The sequence below is a fragment of the Temnothorax longispinosus genome, chromosome 4 (assembly GCF_030848805.1).
Source record: "Temnothorax longispinosus isolate EJ_2023e chromosome 4, Tlon_JGU_v1, whole genome shotgun sequence".
Lineage (NCBI taxonomy): Eukaryota > Metazoa > Arthropoda > Insecta > Hymenoptera > Formicidae > Temnothorax > Temnothorax longispinosus.
The window spans coordinates 20,551,348-20,575,865 of NC_092361.1; the positions used below are offsets into that span (position 1 = coordinate 20,551,348).

General features: G+C 32.3%; 4 protein-coding genes across 6 annotated transcripts in view; 2 read left to right on the forward strand and 2 right to left on the reverse strand.

Moving 5' to 3' along the window:
* The window catches only part of LOC139811962 (uncharacterized), a 29,310-nt gene extending 21,420 nt beyond the window's left edge, over nt 1–7,890 (forward strand). Inside the window, exons 4-7 of the mRNA XM_071776500.1 lie at nt 808–869; nt 1,493–1,625; nt 1,783–1,885; nt 2,014–7,890. Coding sequence (XP_071632601.1) covers nt 808–869; nt 1,493–1,625; nt 1,783–1,885; nt 2,014–2,112 — 397 coding nt within the window. The 3' untranslated portion in view covers nt 2,113–7,890. The remainder of the gene's footprint in view (nt 1–807; nt 870–1,492; nt 1,626–1,782; nt 1,886–2,013) is intronic.
* A 714-nt stretch (nt 7,891–8,604) lies between these two features.
* Nucleotides 8,605–17,720, reverse strand: LOC139811958 (uncharacterized). Of its 3 annotated transcripts, none has more exons than XM_071776495.1 (15): nt 17,534–17,713; nt 17,090–17,153; nt 16,831–16,901; nt 16,587–16,725; nt 15,472–15,661; nt 15,239–15,352; nt 14,888–15,166; nt 11,495–14,653; nt 10,994–11,108; nt 10,022–10,232; nt 9,729–9,912; nt 9,357–9,542; nt 9,128–9,280; nt 8,943–9,041; nt 8,605–8,842 (listed from the first exon to the last, which is right to left on the reverse strand). In XM_071776495.1, the coding sequence occupies exons 2-15, from the start codon at nt 17,090–17,092 to the stop codon at nt 8,658–8,660; spliced, it is 5,088 nt and encodes a 1,695-aa protein (XP_071632596.1). In that variant the 5' UTR covers nt 17,093–17,153; nt 17,534–17,713; the 3' UTR covers nt 8,605–8,657. The 3 variants fall into 3 exon arrangements, with proteins under 3 accessions (XP_071632596.1, XP_071632597.1, XP_071632595.1); XM_071776496.1 differs by having other exon boundaries at nt 17,090–17,158; XM_071776494.1 differs by lacking the exon at nt 17,090–17,153 and having other exon boundaries at nt 17,534–17,720.
* Nucleotides 17,721–18,334: 614 nt separating this feature from the next.
* Nucleotides 18,335–22,782, reverse strand: LOC139811960 (uncharacterized). The gene is made up of 6 exons (XM_071776498.1): nt 22,538–22,782; nt 22,153–22,449; nt 21,925–22,055; nt 21,604–21,850; nt 21,425–21,540; nt 18,335–21,323 (listed from the first exon to the last, which is right to left on the reverse strand). The coding sequence occupies exons 4-6, from the start codon at nt 21,747–21,749 to the stop codon at nt 18,709–18,711; spliced, it is 2,877 nt and encodes a 958-aa protein (XP_071632599.1). The 5' UTR covers nt 21,750–21,850; nt 21,925–22,055; nt 22,153–22,449; nt 22,538–22,782; the 3' UTR covers nt 18,335–18,708.
* Nucleotides 22,783–23,471: 689 nt separating this feature from the next.
* On the forward strand, nt 23,472–24,518 carry Rps15 (ribosomal protein S15). Its single transcript, XM_071776047.1, has 3 exons — nt 23,472–23,611; nt 23,809–23,894; nt 24,122–24,518. The coding sequence occupies exons 1-3, from the start codon at nt 23,603–23,605 to the stop codon at nt 24,468–24,470; spliced, it is 444 nt and encodes a 147-aa protein (XP_071632148.1). The 5' UTR covers nt 23,472–23,602; the 3' UTR covers nt 24,471–24,518.

Here is a 24,518-nt window from a genome sequence, read left to right on the forward strand (position 1 = left end):
TTTTTTATTTTCTTTTTACGAGCAGTAACGCGTGAAATTGCGATCGAGTTGAGCGGTAAGGAGATATATCGGAAGGATGTCGATCGTCAATCGATAATCTTAAAGTAAATTTCAAAACGTGAATGGAGGATTAATCGATCAATGCCATCTTTGTGAAAAAAACGAAGGGGATAATACATCGAATAATGTTGCGTGCGATCGAGCATCAATACACTGCCGGTCAAAAGTTTCAGGCCATTTATTGGAAATGTTTACTATATAAAATGAAATCAAACTTACGTATTATAATTTAATATACTTTTATTATTTTGTTCATTATTTTATAATAAAATCAAAAATAATATAAAATAAAAATTCTACAGAAAATATTTTTTACAAAATGAAGAGTATTAGACACTAAAAAAGGATAGGCTATATTTATTTATTCAACGTAAACGTAAATGTTCGTGTTTTCTTTTCAATCTTGTTCAATTAATTGTACTGGCGAGGCTCAGATTATCTGAGTATTATTTAAAATTGATTATATCATATAATCAACGCACTCGGTAAACCAATCTACTTGATCAACTAACGATTTTTTTAACTCTCGCTTATAATTAAGTTCAATTAAATATTCATTAATTGGCTACTTTCGATATAAATACATTTATATTACCGGTATTTGGAGTTTAAACAGTTAGAGTTTAAAGAGCATGATTCATATTTTTCCGTTATTCGAATTATGAAAGAAAAAGGAAACGTATGAATCACGCATTTGTGATGCTTCGATAATATCAATTAATGAAGTTATGATATTTTGCTTCGCAGATGCGCCAATGGATATATCGGGCAAAGATGCGAGTTTAAAGATTTGGATGGTTCCTATTTACGTAAGTAGACTCTTACTGTTCTTGATTCTTTGGATAACTTTGGCGACGCGATACGGGGATAGTTTCCGAAAATATTCCAGTACTGAAATGTAAATGACAGTAAAGAATATATTTCATTAATGATAGACATTTCCAGAGAAAATTACATCTTCCTCTTACATCTTTTATACATTTAACAATGTTTATAATTCGAAAACTAAAAACTCATGCTCTACATTTTTTTTTCCAAAAACAGTTAACTCTACTCGCATAGGTGCAAGATAACATCCTAGCCTTAGAAATTTACAAAATTACAGTATAAAACTTTTTTATTGATCAAATGCTGCACAAAATGTTTCACAATTAAAGATAATTTTAGCTCTTATCTTTATCTAGAAGATATATAGAATATTACCAACCTTTATTTAATTGTAAATTATCCAAGAGAAGAATGAAAGTTGAGATATAACGTTTAAATATAAAGTACACTCCATACGAATAATTTTGTTAAAAAACCATGCAAATAACGTAGTGTTAAGAGCGATTATTGAATCGCATTATCAAAGTTATTGGAATATTTTATCCTTCGTCCGAATATTATTTAATAAAATGAGAAATAAAAATGTCATCTTTTTCCTTGACAGCCTCACGGCAACGAGTAATGTTGGAGACAGCCAGCATCGCCGGTGGTGCTACAATAGCAGTATTCCTCGTCGTTATCATTTGTATAACAGCTTACATCCATTGTAAGCGGAAACAGAAGGAATTACGGTCGAGGTAATTAATTGTTTATTATCCATTATCATTATTTCATTTGTAGCAAGGAACTCGGTCGCAGCTTTAACTTCTCGGATGGAACTCGCGACCTTATTGATACGGATTCTTTACGGACTCCCAGCAAATATTACATTCGGCTTTTTTCTTCTCGTTGCAGCAATAACTGCGTCGACACGGTGGATGGTCCTGGCCGAGATCTGGAGCTAAGGCCGTTCAGCAATCGCTCTCTTATCTTCATGGCCAAGAATACTAACAGCTCGGTAAGATAAAGCTCGAGTCTCTATCGAGGCACTATCAATATATTAACGCCGTATAAATAACGAAATGCAGATAATTTGCAACGATTACAGTAATAATAATACATCATCCGAAATATATCTCCTCTTAGGCGACGATAGAGCAGACGAGAATGCCCAACAGATATTGTCCAGAAACGGAGTCGATGAGGATGGCATCCATCAGCGAGAGCAAGCACTCGAGCCAATAGCGAATTACGTGACGCGTCGTCTGTATACAACGTTTTGCCGCGATGATTCGTTATCGGCGACATACTCGAGATGTACGAATGATCGTCGAGTGAACTGCTCGATTAGCTGAAGGTAGTTTGAGACAGCAGCGGCCTTTAGTAGCCTTTATTAGCGAACTTGTTGGGAATATACCAATTGTTTGATTCAGCGAGTGATGAACCATCTTAACACGGTGCTGAAAAAAAAATCGAGCACGTAAATCAAGCACGTTAATAATTTCTCTGAGCTCATGGCACGCACCGGCACGACGATGCCGGGCTTTCTTCGATTATTATATCGTTATGTCGAGACATTCCCGTATTGTCGCACTCGTGTCCTCCGTTTGATCGAACGTTTGACGCTCGTCGATTATCATGTATTCCTTCTACGAACGAACATCCCGATGAACGATTTGCGAAGAATAAATTTTTCATCCAAGTCTGAAAACGAAAAGGGACTTTGCACGAATAATGTGACGTTCGAAGACGAAACATTTCCGTAGATTCTTCTGTGAAGGTGACAGATTCGCGACCATTGAATGTTGTTTTTATAGCAAACGTTTGTATAGTATCGCGTCTTATTGTCATCACTCACTATCAACGAAGAGAAAGAGAAAGAAAAAAATAATACACGCATCAGTTGCAAAAGTAGTGCCTTTCTGCTCTCGTTTGTAAGAAAGCAAATAGTTGTGGTACACCTGATCAAGAGAGATCAAATAGGAAAGGGAGATAGAGAACGAGAAAATCGCCCGTCTATTTCTCTCACTAAAAATTCGCGACGAGCGTCGTTCAATTTGCTAACCGTGTTATGAGCGCAGGACGCTGATACACGCTAGTGACGAAATCTTCTTGTAAAACACGAAAATTAATAGCTGTAAAGCGCTGATAGTAGACAAGGTAATTGTCCTTTGATCCTTGGTACGTATGATACTCACGCTCGATCCTAACTCCGTTTGTTATTCGTGAAAGACATTAATCTGATATATCTCCGGATATATATGACGATGATAAACATAAATGCATTCTGTGAGATATTTCATATGTTCTTGTGTCGCAGAGGTCTAATACATCGCGAGTAGATCAACAGCAACTTGCATTGTACTTTCACCGGGCTCTTCCAAAGAATGTTCGCGAACGCGATTGAACGTACCATTAGTATCAAAGGGTTAATGAACATATGTGTCTTATGTAGAAGTATCTAAGATTTAAATCTAGATTAAATCCGATGTCTTACCAGAAAGCAATAGTTCCCTAAGCACATATGAAGTACATTTTGCCGCTAAAAATAGAGATGCTATTTATTACTAATCAGTTAGAAAGTCTATTGACGTCAGATCGCCATCCGGCGTTGTACTGTTACATATTGACAAATATTTTCTCAAGACGTTTTGCTCCTGTAACGCGAAATATCGTTTACTAAATCTTAGGCACACAAAAATGACGTACTTATAGTGAATCAATTTTCATTTCCACATCTGTAAGCGGTAAAAATGAAAAGCGGAATTTAAAGCGCCGTTAGCTATTATTATAAAGTAGAGCCACAAATAAAGTAGAAGACGGTAAATTCAATGACTTTGTAAGCGCAGGGTTATAATTTGCTAACCTCGTGATAGAAAAACTGCAACTACATAATTTACCTCGTCTGTTTACACGGAAGAAAGTTAAATATGAAATTCAAAGAATTTCTAGCACTTTTTCGTCCTATTTATATCTCGATTCCAGAACAATTAAATGAATACCGAATGATATACGCTTATATCATTTTAGATATTAATTCCGATTAATTATCGTTTCTCATTAGCATTCGTCTCATACGTAAAATAAAGGAGTAAACATGCCGGCATTGTTAAATTATTTGGCAAACTCAAGGAAACTGCTATATCGTCTAATATTAAATTATATATTGATCATGCGCATCGTTCTCTCTTGTTTCGTTATTTATTTATTTAGATGAAAGGCTTTGTCTCCAATTACATACACAATTGCAACCAGATTTATCATTTTTCTCACATTTCACTTTTCTATTCGAACCTTTCCAACTTTCCCTGATTCATGTAGCCTTAAAAGTGTTTTGTTAACAATGCAATAGAGTGGAATTGATGTGTATATTTGGAGATATCTCATCGCGTAGAAAGCTGAGCCTCCTTGTCACTTTGTCTCAGCTTCTTGTAAATAGTAAGTTATTTTATGTTAAAGAAAATCCCGAATCGTAAACTATATTAATTATTAAAATAAAAGCAACGTTTTCGTCGCGCCACGTCGTATTACGCTGTACTACGTTCCATCAGCCTGATACCTCATCGTACTACGATGCACTGCGCTTCAAAAGAAAAACCGAAATGCATATTTTTATAATTATATAATTCGTTAAAAGAACATACCTGATGGGGTGACAGAAAAGGTACTGAAGATATTGAACGATGATTCAATAGTAATTTGTATATTTGTAGATACTCTCGAGTAAAAAAGAAAGAAAAACTTCCAAACATCTTGTTTCATCTTTTTCACATTAATCACCCACCCGTCGCTCGTCGCTTTGAGACACATTTAATAATGATAATTATGACAACAAACTGCTTTCTCTATACAAACTACTCAAGGTTTCTGCTTACTACAAAGAGAAAGAAAGAGAAAAAGCTTAAAGTAAGAAACGAAAGCGTGGCCTAAACATTTATAAAAGCGAATACAAATGGTATTTTTATTATTTATAAATAGTCCTCATTAACAAAATGTATTCTAATTTAATTTCCCATATTTCATATTGTACGTGGTTCCTAATTTATTATTACTATATATATATATATATATATATATATATATATATATATATATATATACATATATATAATATACTATATAATAATAATGATGTATATTGTTGTTATTATTATTAGTATTATTAACTAATGTAATTATATGACTATTTGTTTACTATTAGAAATTATTCTTATTATTTCAATAGAACTATTTAATAAGGACCTGTTTGTGAAAAGGAATGTATGAAATACACAGTATCGAAACGAGTGCTGAGAATAGAATGTGTGATTGTGTGCACTGTGTCACATCCAAATCCAGAATGCGTATTTAAAGCGGAACCATCGGATGACACGAGAGGGAAAAAAAATAGCATTTGCTTCTAATTTCGTGCGTTTGATGCTATTTCTAAAGAACTTTGTCAGTAAAATATTCGCTGTAATACGTCAATATCTTGAAACTGGTACCTCCATTGTACGCATACATGTATAGCTAAACAGTAAAATTGACTGCACTATATTTTGCACCATGTTATGTTTTCTTCTGTTTCCAAATCGAACACGACGATATTAATTGTTCCATAAACACAAATTAGACATATGTGTAATTTGTTTCATTTGTATATCTGTGTATATGTAAGAAATAATCTTGAGTTTCTTTTAAAAAGAGCTGGATGTATGTTTCATTATATTAAAAAACATTTTGTTACGCATAAAATAGATGTACTCTCGATGATCTTAGAGTTAAAAATCTCGGCGATATAAATCTAAGAAACATTTGTATTAGAAATTTTACATCTGTATTCAAGAGTAACGATTTTTTTGCTAATTAAACTATCATGGTTAACAGCAAAAAATTTCTCAAATATTCTATCAATTTCATTAAAAGAAAACGATGTTTTATGATAAAAAGAAACAAAAGAAATAACGATCAAAGTTAAGTAATTACAATATTTGATATATTTATAGCAAATATGATGTACTTTGAAATACACTTTCCGTTAAAAATTATATAATATATTGTCGATTGCTAAATTCTGATACGTTGCAGGTTTGTCAATGAATATGTCTCATAATTGTTTTGTCGTTGAACAATTTATTGTTGGAAGAACATTAGTTTGTGACATTGTAATTAAAAATACTTTATGATATTGACGAATTTGAAATCCTTGTCTCTTTCATGTCACCCGATGGTTAACTAGTATTTTCTACTAATCTAACGCTTTTTCCCGACTCGGCCGAATCCAGGCCGGTCAAAACGAGAGCCTTATTACGATTTGTATTTTGTAAATTGTCGTCGACAGAGATGATAAACGAAGCACTATGCTAAAACCAGCTTTGAGAGGGTAGCTAATTAATGTACCAGTGATGAAATTTTATTACATCAGGCAGCGTCGCGTATTGTATTCCGCGCGAAGATCACACAGATATTATAAAATAACGACACCAAAATAGCATCCAAAAACAATGATACAAATGCCGTTTCCACCGCACCATCGATAATTATCTCTTACGATATAGTTGAGGTAAATAGTATTATTTAAATTATATCATGTTGAGTTAATTGTAATTTTAGACGTGTAAAATAACGCTATTAAACAATGTCACGCGGTTTCTTCTAGCCGAACAAAATATATTCGTCGGTCAAAATTACTTTATCACTCAAAATTGCTAATTAATTATTAGAATTCAACAGTTTCAACGGATTCGAGTACAAACTTCCCGTTTCGAAACTTTACAGCTCGACTTTAATATATGACAAAATAAATTATGATATACTTTCTTTATTCTCCTTATTCCAAATTATACTTCTCGTCGATTTTTACATCGTAATTATGGATCTTGGCCCTGCGAAACTGCTAAGAGTCAGAATAAACTACGGTACAATCAATATTTCCGTAACGTTATCACTCTCAGTTTGCAATAATAATGTGTGATATCGCTCGTTACATTGATGAACACCTATTAGATATAATATAATTAGTCAATATCAAAGCAATAACGTTCGTCATCATCATCAGCCATTAATTCCTTGTTCTGTTGGATGGCACCGTTTTAGAGTCTTATTCGAAATTTGCGAATTCTCGAAGGGAGAGATGTATTCTGATCTTCATTCCGCGTCACCATCCGATGGCTGGCTCTTAGAAATGACAATCTTCTTCGTGCAATGCTCGTTCTTTTGAGCATTTTATGACAAAGTGGATAATAGCGGGTACCCTCATCCGACGTACTAAACCTTCATAGTATACTATATATCTTGACGTTAACATACCAAAGACATCAATTAATTTTGGACAAATTAGTTGTTTAGAAGGGTGAGAACAAGCGCGCGCGAAAGACAGAGGAAAGGAAAACGGCTAACAAATTGATCTAAAGTTACTAAACAGCATTTTGACGAAAAAAAAGATACCGATCGGCAATGTTGCATCAGAACATTGTTATTATTTTTGTAAAGACACCTTGTACATGTACTAACTTAGCGTGCTCTGTGGATGGAAACCTACGATATGTTAAATATTATCTATTATTATTATTATTATTGTATTATTATATTATATATTATTATTGCTACTATAATTACTTTTATCATCATTATTATATCAAAATAAAAACTATGAAATCTTGTTTGAAAATTTTTAAACAGCATATTGATGTTTCACGCGTTTCATTCGTTATCTTTTTTTTTTATTAATATTTATTCTGACACACACATTCTGACGTATCCAGTGACGTTATTCTTGTGATATATTCGAATAATATCATTACAAAGTAGGCATAATACTCATTGAAACGATTTTATATCAACATTTCTCCCGTAATGCCATTTTAGAAATGAAATTCAATTCAATATGCCGTTTATTGTGTAATTGATCGGAATGTTATAGATATTCATCATTTAAATATCTCGTTTTACTACACTTTTCGCTGGATAACAACAAAGAATTTAAGGAATATAAAATGTAATTTTGGTCAAATCAAGTAAAAGAGACTGACAAAATGATCTGTATCTGTTATGTGTAATTCTTTTTGCAAAGAATCAACTCTTAATTATGTTTTAATTCGCGATCTATTTAAGTTACTATTTAGCTTAGTTATTTAGAAATGTTATTTCAAGCCTCTCTTTAAATGGAAATCGGGATTATCTTTGGGACATATAGCAGAGGAATTTCATACAAAAGTAAGCGATATCAGAGACGTAATTTTGCAATATTTATATAAATAATATATATTATAAAATTATTTATATTTATAATTTTATAATATATAATATATTTTTACAAAAGGAGATATTTGTTTCGAATCAAGAAAATGTTAATATTTTATAACAAAACAAAATACGATTCTCTTCTTAGCAACACTAAAACTAAAAAACAATTTTTTTACAATGTGCAGAATTATATAGCGTTTAAAAGAAAAAAGATTAATTCACATTTTAACAATAAATATATATTAATATGTGAATTAATAGAATTAAAAAAAATCAATTAGATTTTTATGAATCGAACGTTTATCAACAAATTATTGTAAATCGTAAAATTATACATCATGTAAACTATAATTCTGCTAAAACCTAAAACAATATAATACATGAATTGGATTATATCGAAAATTTTTAAACATTGATACTTCATTTCTTATTGTAATTCTGCTTGATTTTCTGTTAGCAGATTACACAATGATCAAAAGATATATGTTACATTTGTTAAATTCAATCGACATCTCATGTTTCATTCTGGATGTTTATTTAGCGTTTTGGTTCAGGTTATGAAAGACCTATAAGTAATTATTCCAAAACTTCGAATTACGTGCTTTTATAAACGCTTGTAACTGCGTGTTAACAATTGGCCTTAACGGTTTATTCGGCTCCCATTTTAACACACACGGCGCGACAACGTTGAATTTTTGTCTGGAAAGGCTGAGCAATGCAGATATTATGCCCTCTTGTTGATCGTGTGAACCTGTTTAAAAATGAATCAAATCACATATGTATATTATACCACACACACACGTTATGTTGCGTAATGAAAACTAGCTTTTCATACAAAACGAAGGTATCACCTTGGCCAGATTTGATGAGGTCACAGAGCTGTTCACTAATCTCACTAATCTTCACGGCATCGTCTTCATTTTCTGATGTAAATGCGCGCAGAAGCCTTCCTGTAAATATATAATATAATATCAGTGAGATGCATTAGTATTCTTTCGTCAAAAAGTAGTACAATTAACGAAAAAAATAAGTGTACCGAGTAAAGAAAATGCACTATATATACAGGGATGCTCATTTCTTATGATCATTGGCAATAGAGAAGATTCAATAATATTTTTATATGTCCAAGACGAGCCTCCTTTCTTCGCAACAAGTATAATAGCCGTATCTAAGCCATCGACTCGTTCAGCTAAACATAATAAAATATAATTTGCAATTAATTAATATAATTCCGTAGAGAAACGTGACGCGAAAAATGTTCTTACCTTTAAGAGTAGTTATAAGTTCCTTAACAATATCACTTGTTGTTTCTTCGCTAAAATTATATTTATAAAATCTTGATAGGTAGTCTTTTAATATGTTTAATTTCTGTACTGACGGCTTCTGAGCTGAATAAGGATTTTCAATTTGCAGCGAGCTGATGAGAAAGGCTATACACTTCGGTAATATTCCTGTAAGAATTCGACATTTATAAGAATAAATTTACATCTTGTATCACAAGTGATGTAATTTTGTGCATAGAGATTTCAATGATCAGAGCCGAAAATATTCATCACTGCTCAGTGATGTGAATCAAAATTTATCATTATTTCTCTCGACAAGAAATAGTTTTTCTTGCATCTTAGCATGTACGATACCTTTGTTAGCCTCGGCGTTTGGAAGAACTTCAGGCCAGCACGTTAATACTGTATACAAAACACCTATTGACTTGAGACCCATGCAATAGAGAGCATTGCAGCACATCATGCGTACTTTTTCTCTGTCCTTCTGAAGACGTGACAGGACGACATAAATCCGCGTGAGCAAGTTAACTGGGAGGATCTACATGTGCGAAAGTGTTAACATTAATTTGTGAATCGAAAGTATCGCTTTGCTATTGTAACAACCTAATTTAATTTGTTATATTATATTAGACAAATAAAATATAAACCTTCATCATAGAATCGTTGATAAGTCTAAACAGATTGTATTCGATGGCAGCTTGTACGAAATAAATCACCGACGGTTTCGACACCTCCAAATCGATCAATAACGTTATGATCTTCTGTTCAAATTTTGTCATCAATGGTGCCGGAGGAGTAAATGACTTATCCAGAGGTTCATCATGATCGACCTCCTCCAATAAAAACTCTACTATGCATCTAAAATGATCACAAGAGAAATATTATTTTCTTGTCTCTTTTTTTTTAACAAGCAAACTTCTAACTTAATTAAATTTTTTAAATGGCGGATATCTAATACATACATAACACATATTATATTACATTATATTAATTCATATGTTATATATTATAATTCATTGTATATATATTTATTATATATTTTTTATAGATATATATGTAATATATACATATATATTATATGTATGTAAAATATATATTATATTTAGTCCACAAAAAGCTTTTCTTTTTCAATCGTTTATACAAGGTATATCTGAAATAAGCCTCAATATTTTAAATATATATTTCATTTATAAAAAAAAAAATCCTAAAATCTTTAAATTTTCTACTATTGCTATCTTATTTCAAGCTTCTTATTTCATTAGAACATCAGACATATCGATGCTATATCAGAAATACAGTAGTATTCAATCTAAACAGCCAATTTCTACAAAATGCATTATTTTGGAATATTATTCTTTGTATAACTAGAATTAGAAAATTAAAGTTGTAATAATGGAAAATCTAAAGATTTTAGAGTTTTTTGTTTATATAAAAATTTTCTTTGTTTTTATTTATTAAATATATATATAAAATACTGCCACTTAATTTTAGGTTCTTTCTGTATATATGTTACTAATTTACGCAATATAATATTTCTATCATATTTAACATAATTAAATATATATACAATTTCGTCTGAACATTTGCATATTTAATAGATCACAAAATGTCATACTAACTTGGCTATGATACGAGGTCCGCATGTACTTCCTAATTTTTTTATTATATCGTCATGTATAGCCTCTTCCCAGGCACTGTTTACAAGTCTTCGTAGTTGCTTTTTAACAAATTGTTCTAAAACATATATAGAATTATATTAGTAATCTTGTTCAGCAATTAAAGGGGTATTTTAGGAGAAAGCATTTAAATTTAAGCGTTTCTTTTTAAACTTTTTTAAAAAAATACATATTGATCTCTCTTTATAAAACTTTATGTACATGTTTATCAATTATTTACATGTATTAAAAGTCTATTATATGAATCTAAAATATAGACCGTTAGACAATTTAGAGATAAATGTAAATATACATATATAGCAACCGTTGCTTCAAAGAAAATCAACCAAGAAACATTCAAAAATTATTTTTGTCAAGTCAATATGTATTTTTATTAAAAAAAAAATACTTGCTCTTTCATGCGTTTTGAGTACTACTTCTTTAAGTCATATTTTTGTTACGTACCTGTTATTTTAATAACGCCTTCTATTTGTGCACGTGTCATCTTGTATTTTTTGACACGTTTCTGGCTAATATATTTAATTAATTGTAACTTTGGCGTTTGGAGTTTCTCCTCGACTTCATGAGTGGCATCGATAAATTTTATTTCTTTATCTCCATTTGTTTCATTATTAACGCATGTTTCTTCCTTTATTTGATCGAGAGATTCTTTCGTGCTATTCGTATCATTTGTATAATCAACAATGATACCACTATCTCTTAGTGATGGTGAACGTAGAACTTCAGTAGCTCCGTCAGATACATTGCTATTATTATGATTTTTATTTCGCGTTGCTTCCAACAAGTTTGATCGGTCGTGTAGAACTGACGACTCGCATTTCGAAATCACATCCTTTGATATTTTGTAATCGTCATGACTCTTATTTCCAAGCGTTTCCAAATCTTCATAAGCGGTCGGCGTTATCTCTTTTTTAATTTTTCGCATTGCTTCCGACACGTTTAATCGGTCGTGTAGAACTGACGACTCGCCATTCGAAATCAAATCCTTTGATATTTTGTGATCGTCATGACTCTTATTTCCAAGCGTTTCCAAATCTTCATAAGCGGTCGGCGTTATCTCTTTTTTAATTTGTTGCATTGCTTCCGACACGTTTGATCGGTCGTGTAGAACTGACGACTCGCCATTCGAAATCACATCCTTTGATATTTTGTGATCGTCATGACTCTTATTTCCAAGTGTTTCCAAATCTTCATTAGCGGTCGGCGTTATCTCTTTTTTATTTTTATTTGTTTTCAATGCTTTGGTAAGCCTATCTTTTTTACGGAGGATACTGGAGTTTGACAGGACTTTGAGTCGCAATATCAATGGAACTGATTCTAAATCGTCCGAATCGTTTGCGATATTATTATGTAATACGTTCGGCTCGCCATTGTTGTTCGATGTCTCTCCTATTACTCTATCCATTGAGATACTTCTGTTGTTTGTATCTTTAATCAAGACGTCATTACATTTGACGTTTTTCTCATCACATTTCTCATTTATTGTACGACTTTTTTTGCTTTTAGTTAATAAATTACTTTTCCGAATACCTAGTTGTGGAATTCCATTACTTTTTTGAGTCATTAAGCTAGCTATATTTCTTATTGTGCTATGTGTAATATTATTTTCGTTGATGCTCAATTGAGAAACTGACGTTTTTGGAGTATGTGCAATTCGTAATTTTTTCACCGGTTCATAATCGTCAGAGCATAATTTATTGTCTTCTTGTTTATTTATGGACTCTATTCGTGTATTCAATTTCTTCTTTAAATCATTTATACTATTTTCTAATGAGCGACCGCCACTCCCCTCCTCATTTTCAATTCGCGATTTTTTCGCCAAATTATTGTACTCAAAGCTATGATCGGAATATGATTCAATATTCTCATGCTTATTTGTAGGCAAACTGGCTCGCGTTTTTCTTTTCAAGTTTCGAATTTTCTTTAATAGGCGATTTTCCTTAATATCGATAACTTTACCTTTTTGTATATTTTTTCTCTTCATTTTATTTTCCTCTGCATTAATATCAATAATTTTGCTATCGGCATGGTTATTAATAAAATTTTCGTCTTTAGATAAGGATGTTCTTTCGGTTATTGTTTGGTTATCCATAGCTTCTATATTATCTTTGCTTAAGAGATTATCACTCGCGTATATTTCGCCAAACTTATCCTTATGTATATTTTGGCCCTTATTTATTTTATTTCTTTCTGCATTGATATCGACGATTTTGCCATCAGCATGATCAGTAGAATTTTCATTCTTAGATACGAATATCGTTCCAGTTTTCGTTTGATTATCTATATCGCTAGCTTTTATATTATCTTTGTTTAAAAGATTATTGCTTGCGTGTATTTCGCCAACCTTATCTTTTATATGTATATATTGGCCCTTATTTTTTATTTTATTTTTTTCTGCATTAATATCGACAATTTTGCCAGCAGCATGATAAGTGGAATGTTTAGCGTTAGATAAAAATATCGTTCCAGTTTTCGTTTGATTATCCATGCCGATAGTTTTTAAATCATCTTTGTTTAAAAGATTGTCCACACTTGCGTATATTTCATCAACCTTATTTCTCATTTCATTTTCTTCTGCATTAATTTCAACGATTCTGCTATAAGTATGATCGGTGTAATTTTCATCGCTAAATAATATCGTTTCAGTTCCTGTTTTATTATCCACATCCATAGCTTCTACATTATCTTTATCTAAGGAATTGTCGTTCACAGATTCATCGGCACTTAAATATGATGTTAAACTATCTTCGACAGATGCAATTTCTGTTGAATGCAATGTACTTTTTTCATGAGAAACCAACTCTCTTTTGTCAAATTCATCAGTGTCGTTAAGAGACGTATTGGATGTATCCGAAAGTAAATTATTTTTATGTACAGACAACGTATGCTCACATTGTGAAATATCAATCGTCTTCGCAGCATTCTCAGTGTTATTACAAAACGTATCTCGTAGTTGATACTTTTCATCGCGATTTTCAATTTTGCACAAACACGTGTTTTTGCATGCATTACTTTTGTGCAGTTGTTGTCTCCTATTCAGCTTTGCCTTTTTCATACTACAGGTACACGGTTCCGAATCGATATTTCGTTTGTTTCTAGAACACGCCTCTTTTTTCTCATCGTAATATTCTGCCATACTTTTACAGATTATAGATATCAGATTCGTGTTTAATGAGATATCATCCTTACAATTTTTACTGCAACGACAACAAGCTTTCTCCTTCAGTCTTCGAAACTTCTTCACTCTACTTTCTAATAACTGAATTTTTTTCTCCATTTCTTTAATAGAGGAAGAGTGTTTGACTAGTAAATCGTCAGAACAGAAATTTTCCCTTGCATAATTACTATTTTGAGGTAAAGTAAGTGTTGTAGGAATTGAGCCGAGATTATTGGGTGAACTGGCTTCAATTGGTATATGTAAAATGTCCATATTGCTTAATTCAACATTTTCACAAATTTGCGCCATCGTGGATGACTGTTCTGATTGAAATTTTGAATTGTCAACTATTGAATCGCTATATGAACTGTATGAACTGGGTCGTGGCACAGATGTTCTAGAGAGAGCGTCTTCATTCATTCTATTTGTAGAGTCTGGGTACGTACCTAAAGATTTTTAAAAATATAAACAAGATATTATATATATATATATATATATATATATATAAAATAATGTAATGCAATATATGTAAATAATGTAACATAGATATAATATAAGAGAATATACATGTAGAAATATATTTTAATGTATTATATATATATATATATATATATATATATATATATATATATATAGATGAGTAATATGACAATGCATTATATAGAATCATTGCTACTTACTGGGTAATGAACACAGCGGCGAAAAAATCTTTTTCGATAGAGGAGACAAATCTCTCTCAATTAATTCTGGGAATGTGCTCATGGTTTTGCATATCTTTTCAGGAGTTAAATCCGGGGACAAATGAGCTTCACATTTTGCACAAAACAATGGATGTGGATCGTCTTTTATGTTATAAAATTCGTCAGTCAAAATGCTTTTGTCTTGAACTTTGCGTTTCACGCTCAATTCGTTATCGCCCAATGATACATTAATACCGATATCTGAAGTTGATTTTGTACCTGGGAATATTACTTCACATAGTAAAAATATAACAGAATAGAGAAAACATTTGCTTTTAGTTTTGTACTTACCTATACTTGGTTTAGGTATATCAGAGTCTGTAGAAATTATCTTTTTCTCCTTTTTCTTGGGTATGGATATTGCTTTTGACTTTTTATATTCATGTTCTAAATCTTTAATTTTGTCTGTAAAGAAAGAATGAATTTTATCTTTAAACGTAAATGAACAAATTTAATATTCTGTATTTATCAAATAATAAATAATAATAATAAATGTACGAAAGAAATATTTATTTGGTCGGTACCTTCAAAAATTGACTTTTGCAGCTCGTATTCCATAACTTTAGCAGAACATTCGTCCTCCAGCTGTTTTATTTTACATTCTAATTGTAGTATAGTCTGTTTATCTGCAGCTGTTTTTATCTCATATTCATTTATCTTGTTTTCTAACTCTTGTTCTCTTTTTTCGTCTCTTTTTTTGTCTTCTCCAATTTTCTGAATTTTTAAAAATATTATTGCCAACATATAAAACACGACAATAAATAAAATAAAAAATGATTCGCTTATAGAAAAATCTAATCAGAGACATTCACGTCAATATGAGCAGTCAGTATGAGCAAACAAGCGCAGATATATAAAGCGATATAATTATACACTAATATAACATTCATATTTTTAATCTCTACCAGTCTGATATTATAGCTAACATTTATTTACAAAGAATTAAAAAAAGGAACCAAAATTAATGCTATAAATAACTATACATATGTTACAAACATATATATCTGTTCATTGTAAATTTTGTATAGTACTAAAATCTGCGCTCGCCGGTACGTATAAAATGATTTTTCCAGACAAAATTCAGCTAACAAAAACAATAGAAACAATTAACCTTTCAAGCCAATAGTCACCGAAACTTGCTTAGTCATACATAAAAAATTTCATTATCGCAATATCCCAAAAATGATTTTGCAAGCGTCACCTCTTAATAAGTTATCACTCTGTGATTTTATCTGATGAAATTTATTTAATAGAACCTATGAACCTGTTTCTTTTTCTCTCCTTTTTTAGTACTTAGCATGTTTGCTTGTCAAAAGCACAGTGAACTTCATTAATGTGATCTAACAAGATCATAGGATTTTCCGAGAGCTGAACTTAAATAATCATCAATATTAAACATGATTATCAAAATTGACTACTTTAGAATTCAAATCGTGAATAAACATAACAAAATTTTTAATACGTGCCACAAATAGAAAACGCGTCAATACTCTGTTTTATAATTTTGCATGTTTCTAAATATCAGCTTGAAAAGTTGCAATTCTTTTGTATTTACAGAAGGCCATTATTATATTATTTTATAAATAATTTAAAAGTATACTAATAATAAATAAATAATCTAGAATATTATATTATTTACAAGTTCCAACTCCCTTATTTTGTGCAGAGAAGTTCCATAATTTGTTATCATGTGTTTTTTGTCCTTCTTTGCATTTTCCAAATCTGATTTCAAATCATCAATTTGCTTCATATTTCTAGCATACTGCTTAATTAAATCACTGAAATAGATAAAAATTCTATTAAACTTCTTCATGATATTTGTATCACATATATTGATAGCGTATCAAAATTAATCTAATAAAAAAAACACAGGAAACACTTACTGCGTCTTACACATTTTCTGTTTCAATAAAGAAATTGAATCTTTTTCTCTCTTTATCTTATAATCGTCTTCCTGAAAATCATTTCTTGATTAAATCATGTCCCTCAAAGGATTGAAAAAAAAAGTTGCAAAAATAGCCCGGAAAACACAGGAATCCCATAGTATGTACATAAACGTTTTTTAATACGCTTGTACTTTAATCGACATAAAAATAAAGCGAAAGATAAGGACAAGAAAACAGTAATAATAATTATAATCACCATTGATTTTTCTCAGTAAGTAGTATAAAATCAATTTCTTTCCGACAGAATTATGTTGCACTTTCTGCACTTCAAAAAAAAAATAAATACAATTAGACACTAAGGAAAAAGAAAAAAAAAGATGAGGAATACGTGATATTCAGCTAAATTTGCAAAAAAAGCAAATCTACAAAACGACCACGCTACCGGCACGTCAGCGTGATCGCGAAAGCTTTCCGGCCGTTGAAAAAGTTTTGAGGGACAATTTATATGCTTTACAAGCTTGACAATTCGGATTAGGAGAAATGTTTAAAAAATATTTAAAAAGTAGAGTATTTGTGCTTTTCATACACATAGAATTAGAATCTAATGTTACAACCTAACCTAACTTAACCTCACATTGTCGAACGTGCATCCTCGCGCGATTAAAGTCGCTTAAGAAAATGCACCGTTTTTTATACTCACGATGTCCGTGATATTGTGAAAATCCGTGATGTTATCCATATTGCATTAAAGGGTAGCACGTAATACTTATTTCGGAAAACTGTCGATTCTCGCACATTACTAACATTACTCCATGCGAATATCAACACTTCTCCCGCTGTTAATTTTCATGTACTTGCACCTTTTGCACTCAGAATCTGTACTTTCTCTTGTGTCTCTCTCCTTTCTCTCTCTCTCTCTCTCTCCTTTTTCCCAGCACCCGAATATATATTTATCTCGTTTCAAATTAATATCGTGTAAACAATTTTTGGGTTTCAAGCAACAATTGTGCTATCACAAATAGAGCTATACAAAAGCCGATCAACGCTTGATGCTTTTTTTAATGAAATTGATTAGTTTTTCAATGCTTTTAGATTCGATTAATCGAATCTAATTTCAGACCCGATTAATCTCCATATCGATAATTTTTTCAATTATTACAACAAATTTTGATATTTGAACACATGACAAACGTAAATATATTTATATTAATATAAAAACATATTTATAAATTAAAACATAACTTTCTATATGTCGAAATTAATTCCTTATTCTTTACATTATTCTTATTTCCCAATTTTATTAATTTCTTAAATATTGAATGAAATGGTCATATGAATTAAAATGCATGAGTATACTGACAGACTGCTGTAAAAAAAAAATAACGAAATATCAAATTTTAACTCTAAAAGAAATACATACTGTCCTCTCATAGAAACAATGCTTAGGAATAGCATTTACATCACTTTGTTAATAAATCTTCTTCAACCAATATTCCAAATATTAATTTTATTATATCTTTATTAATGAAAGAATCGTGACAACAATAAATAAAAATTTGAAAAAAACATTTTTCTTTAAACACCCGTTTCTTGAAAAAATTAAAATAATAGAGTCCTTGATAAGAACTTGTGTACAATTCGTACTAATGGCAACCGCATGTTTATTAATCAATTCTATAAGGATTAAGATAAGAGTAAGATATTAAGTGTGATCTGAAGTTATGTTACCTATTTATCATGATTTAGAGAATATGTAGTATTTATGTAACGTACAATAAAGTGTATGTGAGTGCGAGTGTGATAAAGCTATTTCCTTATACATAGATCGGCGTTTTTTAATGAGCGCACATTGTTAAATTGAAATAGAATTTTGCTCTAATTGGGTTTATTGTCTATATTCAGCCGTCTCACCACCACTCTAGCACCCTCCGTGATGTCCTGAATAAACTTTAACATTTCTATACGCACTTTACCGCCACTTTTAATGTCGTCGAGATTGTTCAAAGACCTTTGTTTTTGCCTGAGGCATCTCTGTCGAATGGCATTGTCTTTGTTATGTACATGCAATAGGTCGTAATAAAATTCCTCTGTGATATCCTGTAATTTTCTTGGCGAACCGTGCTTTGATGACGAACTCCTTCGTAAAGTGCGACGAGTCTCGTTTTTTCCCTTTGAATTCTTCACGCGTGTATCTCTACTAGTCTCTGGAACATCCTTATCGATCGTTACATGAGATTTCTCGTTGTCGCGCTTTAGTCTTTCAGAATCAATTGCTAATTTGATAGACAATGAGTTATTCGCTACATTAGGATCCGTATATTTATCCTCTAACAAGACATCCGCTTCGGAAATTGTGTCCCCTGCCAATGCCATGTGTTGCATTTTCTGTTCGTCCTGCTGCAACATTCCACTGCCGATTGTTGACGAAAACCTACGTGCTCTACATGTGTGTCGCAGGGCCTTCTGCAAGGCAGGTGGCATTTGCTTAGTGGTGATAGCCTTGTCCGAAACTATCCTGGGTACGTTTGCCCCCTGTTGAAATAAGTTAATCAAATTAGATTCTTTAGAGATTACAGAAGTTGTTTTCGTAGACATTCCATTTGGATTTAATGAGGAATATAGCGCGGAATTATGTCCATCCGTTAATTTATCACGTTTGTCTATCTCTTCGATATTTCTGATCAGTAAATTTGTATCTCGCAGTTCTGCATTTATTTTCTTAAATGATGAAATCTCGGGAATAATATCGTCTTCTTGTTTTCTCATTTCGGTGTTATTTTTATAATTTTTGTCCTGTCCATTGTCATCGTCTTGCCACTCCATTAATTGTTCGCGTTTTTCTGTCGATATTCCTGCCGAGCAACTATCGCTATTATTCTTAATGTTAAAGGGGACGCATTGATGCTGCCATTGTGGCTGATACAGATTTAAATGATTCATCGCATTATGCCTATCATAATTAGAAACACTTGATTTGTCCATTCCTATATCTACATAATTAGTATTTACATTATGTACAGCGTCACTAGGAAAAGCATTAAACGACGATAGATTTGCACCGTTGCTGATTGCTTGCTGATTTTTATGCTGTTTGTCTCTATTGCGTGGAGAGTCGATCATGGTTACTAAGTTCTCCAACCTCAGTAAGCTTGAATTTAATAAACATTTTTCTCCAGCTTTCGTTTCAACTTTCTCCGAATTTTCCAAGACTTCATCCACTTCTAATTTGGTCTTTTGTTCAATGACGGCTACGCTATCCTGATCTTGTCGTATGGTAAACATTAGGCCCTCCATCACTAAATCGGTAATATTAGAGGAACGCAAAACCTTGTCGGGTATGGTTTTTCTCTCGGACTCTCTGCTTTTTTGTTTACGAATTTTGTACGACTTACTACTGTGCACATTATCTTCTGATTGTTTATCGTCAATATTCATTGTAGTTTTAGTATGTTGCCTATCATTCTCTTGGACTTCTAAGTTTGCCATCTCATTGCAAATCTCTTTTTGTTTTGTGTGTACAGACTTGTTGTTCCCTTTAATCACTTTTTGAACACAATCTTTATTTATATCTTTATTTATATCCTTTATCTCAGTCTGCAGATTCTTTTGTACCGGTTGATCCATAATCAAGTTAGGTTTTGCACCCTGTATCTCTTTCTCAATGAAAGATTGATACGTTAGTACATTACTAGAATCTACAATATTTTCACCCTTGTCATCTAAACTGTCTAACTCATCACTACCTTTTGTTATTTCTGTAAGAGAAGGTTTTAACAAAGAAGATATTTTGTATTTCTGAACATCTTGTACATGTTGATTTTGTTTCTGTATTTCTACCAATTCTGTTTCTTTCACCTCTTCTATTCCATGTGCCTTTTCAATTTCAATTTCATCTGTCTTCTTTGCTCTTAAAGATTGTTCTTGTATGCACTCAGTGGAACATTGTTCTATGTTTTTCTCACATCTTTCAGTAATACAGTTTATAGACTTACTTTCTTGTATATTATTATGACATTCTGTATTATGTTTATCAACAAGACGCATTTCAGCTGTAGTTGCGCCACTTCCAATTCTCTCATCCAGATTTTCACGAAAGATTGCAGAGTCCCTTATGTCGTCATCTTGAAAAGAATCGATTGTTGTTTTCAAAGCTTGATCCAATACATCCTCGAAAGCATTATATTTTGAAATTTGATCTATTTTTTTAATTTGACATATTGCAGCATTACTTGAAGGTACTTTGTCAGTGGTGGATATTGCGGTATTGATCATTTTCTCTTCAGTATCCAAAGAGGCATTCAAATCTTTAAATGTGGTACCGGCGTCAGCTTCTTTAACAATGGGATATTTTAAATCAAATAACGAGTTTTCCGTTGACGACAAAGTTCTTATAGTTAATACAAATGCGTGTGAAAACGCCGCAGCATTAGTTCGCTGCTGGAATTTCATTATTGCAAACATTTTGTCTTGACGAGTCCAAGATGTACAGTCTGCATTAATTAAAAAATAGTGTTAGAGTAAAGGAATTTATTCTTTTTAAAAAGTCTTACTTATCTAGAAAGAAATATCAATAACAATAAGAAAAGGATACTGTAAGTAACAAGAAGGTGTTGCGTGCCAAATTGTTGACCTTGCGTTGGATGACACTTTATGATTCTTCTAATAATTTTTAATAATTCTCGTCCGTATGAAAATTGCATGGTGTTTCTGAAAATACATGTAAGTGAAGTTTTCGAAAATTAACAGTAAGGCGATACCAAATTTTCTTACTTCATTGTACGGTGGTATCTAAAGATAAACTTGTATATGTTCTTTTTGTGACACAGCCAATAAGAGCCAGGAATGGTTAACAGAGACTCTTTCTCTTGTTCGAGCCAATCAAATTGGCTAAGCGTTCGTACATATATTCCAGGCATTTTCTTTCAGGCAATAGATCTTGGAACACTGGAACTAATCTCAAGTCCTGCCTACCGACTGATCCTTTCACGATAAACGCAAGACAATAAAGCACCCTTTGCTAAAAACAATCATTTTAGAAGTTTGAATTATTTTCTCTCTACAGTGCATACAAACGCAGATATATGAACTTACTCCTTTTATGACTTCATTAATAAATACATCTTCCACTATGTCCCATGGTAAAAATTCTGTCGATGTAAAAATGCCAAATCCTCTCTTACTTTCGATATGTACACCTACTGATTCTACAACCAATAGCGTATCTGTAAGACAATATATGTATTAACAAACACAATATTATCCCTTTAAAAAATGGTTTCTGTTAAAAACTTCATTTTTTATTAAAAATTTAAAATTTACCCTGCTTGATAGAGGTGACGAATGATTTACACTGCTGTATCAGAATACACGCCGATACGATGAGAGAAACTGAAGCTCCCGATATAATCCATGTAAAGAGAATTGCACAGACTAACGTTAAACACAGACTGACATTAAAATGCCTTCCGCTTCGCAACGCAAAGTTTATGATGTTGGCATTTGACAGATTCGTGCTTGCTTTCTCTTCCAGTGTTAACTGTATCCCATTGGCATTTCTAAATGATACTTCGGTGGTAAGTGCTGGTATTCGAAAATTCGACGACATCAATGATGATTCTGTGTACAAACACTTCGGTGAACATCAAGTTTGTTTAACAATATACATGAAATAGTAAAACTCTGTTCGAAAATAAGATTTGCTTACTCGTTGTATTTTTGTCACTTTTTGAAGCATATTTAAGCGATCCGATATATTCGTCGCTTATTTTTTCAATTATATCCTAAGTGATAAAATGTCAGTATTCATAATGTCGAACTTACATTCTTGTACAAAATATATAAAAACTTCGATTAGAGAAAGAGAGAGAAAAAGTGGTGATTGAACAAACACAGATGTAACTCCTTATCCGCCTCCTCCTCCATACAGGAATGTTCGTGGATCGCCTAATGTCCGCGTGGCGCTAGTGACAGTCACCATCCGGTCCATAGACCTAGTAGACATAGATTGCCTATGAACAGTCAAGATTTGACACCCCCTGGAGCCGGCATTTAATAAGAAAGGACTCTAGAGTCCCTATACTTATATAACTTACGATAATTCCTTCGCGTAAATGGGATTTACTAGATTTCGACAAATGAAATTGTAGATTCTCTAGTGAATTTCCTCACTTTTGTAATTTTCACCTCGTCCCAAGATACAGAATCGAACCCCAGGAAAACGGAGGAAAAAGAAATCTCCAGAGATCTCTGCAATTAGTTGTATATTTGCCTAGAGCTTGCATTGAATAGAATAAGATTATTATTGCATTAAAAAAAAAACGGAAATTCTTATATTTGTGAAAGATCTGTGATTTTAAGTTTAATTTTTATTTTAAATCGTGAAGAAGGCTCTTGGCCTGTATCCTCATGGGAGAAAGAAAGGGCGAGTTAAAAACTCGCCCAAATAGCGGAACAGAAAACGGAATTACTCTTATTGGCTAATCTCCAGGTTGAGGCTGTCTAGATAGGGATATTAGCCAATCAGAGTGTTTCCGTTTTAATTCCGTTCCGCTATTTCTTCCTCCATCATGGGGATGCACCCTTACCTTTATACCACATCCCGACGTCCAATAGTAGAGTTTGTTGTCTAAAGTTTTTTAGCTAGTGATATTTTTGTTCCTAACAGCTCCTGCACAGTGCACACTTTCCGCTATTCCGCTGGAGAAATCTGTTCTTTCGTTCTTTATTGTTGTTCTTTGGCGTGAGTCTCTTCTCCGTATAAAGCGTAGAAATGGCTGAGGTAGGTTTTTGTAATTTAATAAATTAAATCCGAGAAATTCTCACACATCGATTATGCGAAGCGTAATTGCACGAATTATACGGTTTACTTGATTCTTTAAATATATCGGTAAAATAATATTTAAGTACCACATGGGCTTATCACACACGCATCTAACGAATATTAAATTATTATTTTTTTCTCTGTATTCTTCATAGACGGATGAAACTCAGAAGAAGAAGAGGACCTTCAGGAAGTTTACCTTCCGGGGGGTCGATCTCGACCAACTCCTGGACATGCCAAAGTAATATTGATTGTCAGAACATAACCTATATAACAATTTTTTAACCTTCCAATAAATAGTCTTGCAATCTACATTCTTAAGTTTCTTTTAACACACACACAAGTTCGAGATAGAACAAGATTTATTTATTTTACGTAAACAGCTTATATTTATGATACATCCTTTAAATTGTTCGAACATGGAGAAATGATAAAGGAAAAGTTATCATTTTGACAAATTTTTTCCAGTGAACAGCTGATGGATTTGATGCATGCGAGAGCACGTAGGCGCTTCTCTCACGGTCTGAAAAGAAAATCCATGGCTCTTGTCAAGAAGCTACGCAAGGCAAAGAAGGAGACTCCACCTAACGAAAAGCCTGAGATTGTCAAGACGCACTTGCGTAATATGATTATCGTTCCAGAAATGGTTGGCTCGATTGTTGGCGTATATAATGGCAAGACCTTTAACCAGGTTGAAATCAAACCAGAAATGATTGGCCATTATCTTGGAGAATTCTCCGTTACGTACAAACCTGTTAAACACGGTAGACCTGGTATTGGTGCCACTCATTCTTCACGATTTATTCCACTCAAATAAAATGTATTTCTCTATGCATTAATAAATTGTCAAAAGTGTAACAAAAAA

Excerpts from the sequence above, each read along its gene's own strand:
- Rps15 (XM_071776047.1), top strand. Across the intron at positions 23,895-24,121 it reads CAACTCCTGGACATGCCAAA|TGAACAGCTGATGGATTTGA; the intron begins GTAATATTGATT and ends AATTTTTTCCAG.
- LOC139811958 (XM_071776494.1), bottom strand. The coding sequence starts at position 17,572 with ATGGATAACATCACGGATTTTCACAATATCACGGACATC. Across the intron at positions 9,913-10,021 it reads TCAACGATTCTATGATGAAG|ATCCTCCCAGTTAACTTGCT; the intron begins GTTTATATTTTA and ends TCGCACATGTAG. Across the intron at positions 9,543-9,728 it reads AAACGCCGAGGCTAACAAAG|GAATATTACCGAAGTGTATA; the intron begins GTATCGTACATG and ends GAATTCTTACAG.
- LOC139811960 (XM_071776498.1), bottom strand. The coding sequence starts at position 21,749 with ATGCCTGGAATATATGTACGAACGCTTAGCCAATTTGATTGGCTCGAA. Across the intron at positions 21,541-21,603 it reads AGATACCACCGTACAATGAA|AAACACCATGCAATTTTCAT; the intron begins GTAAGAAAATTT and ends ATGTATTTTCAG. Across the intron at positions 21,324-21,424 it reads ACACCTTCTTGTTACTTACA|ACTGTACATCTTGGACTCGT; the intron begins GTATCCTTTTCT and ends TAATTAATGCAG.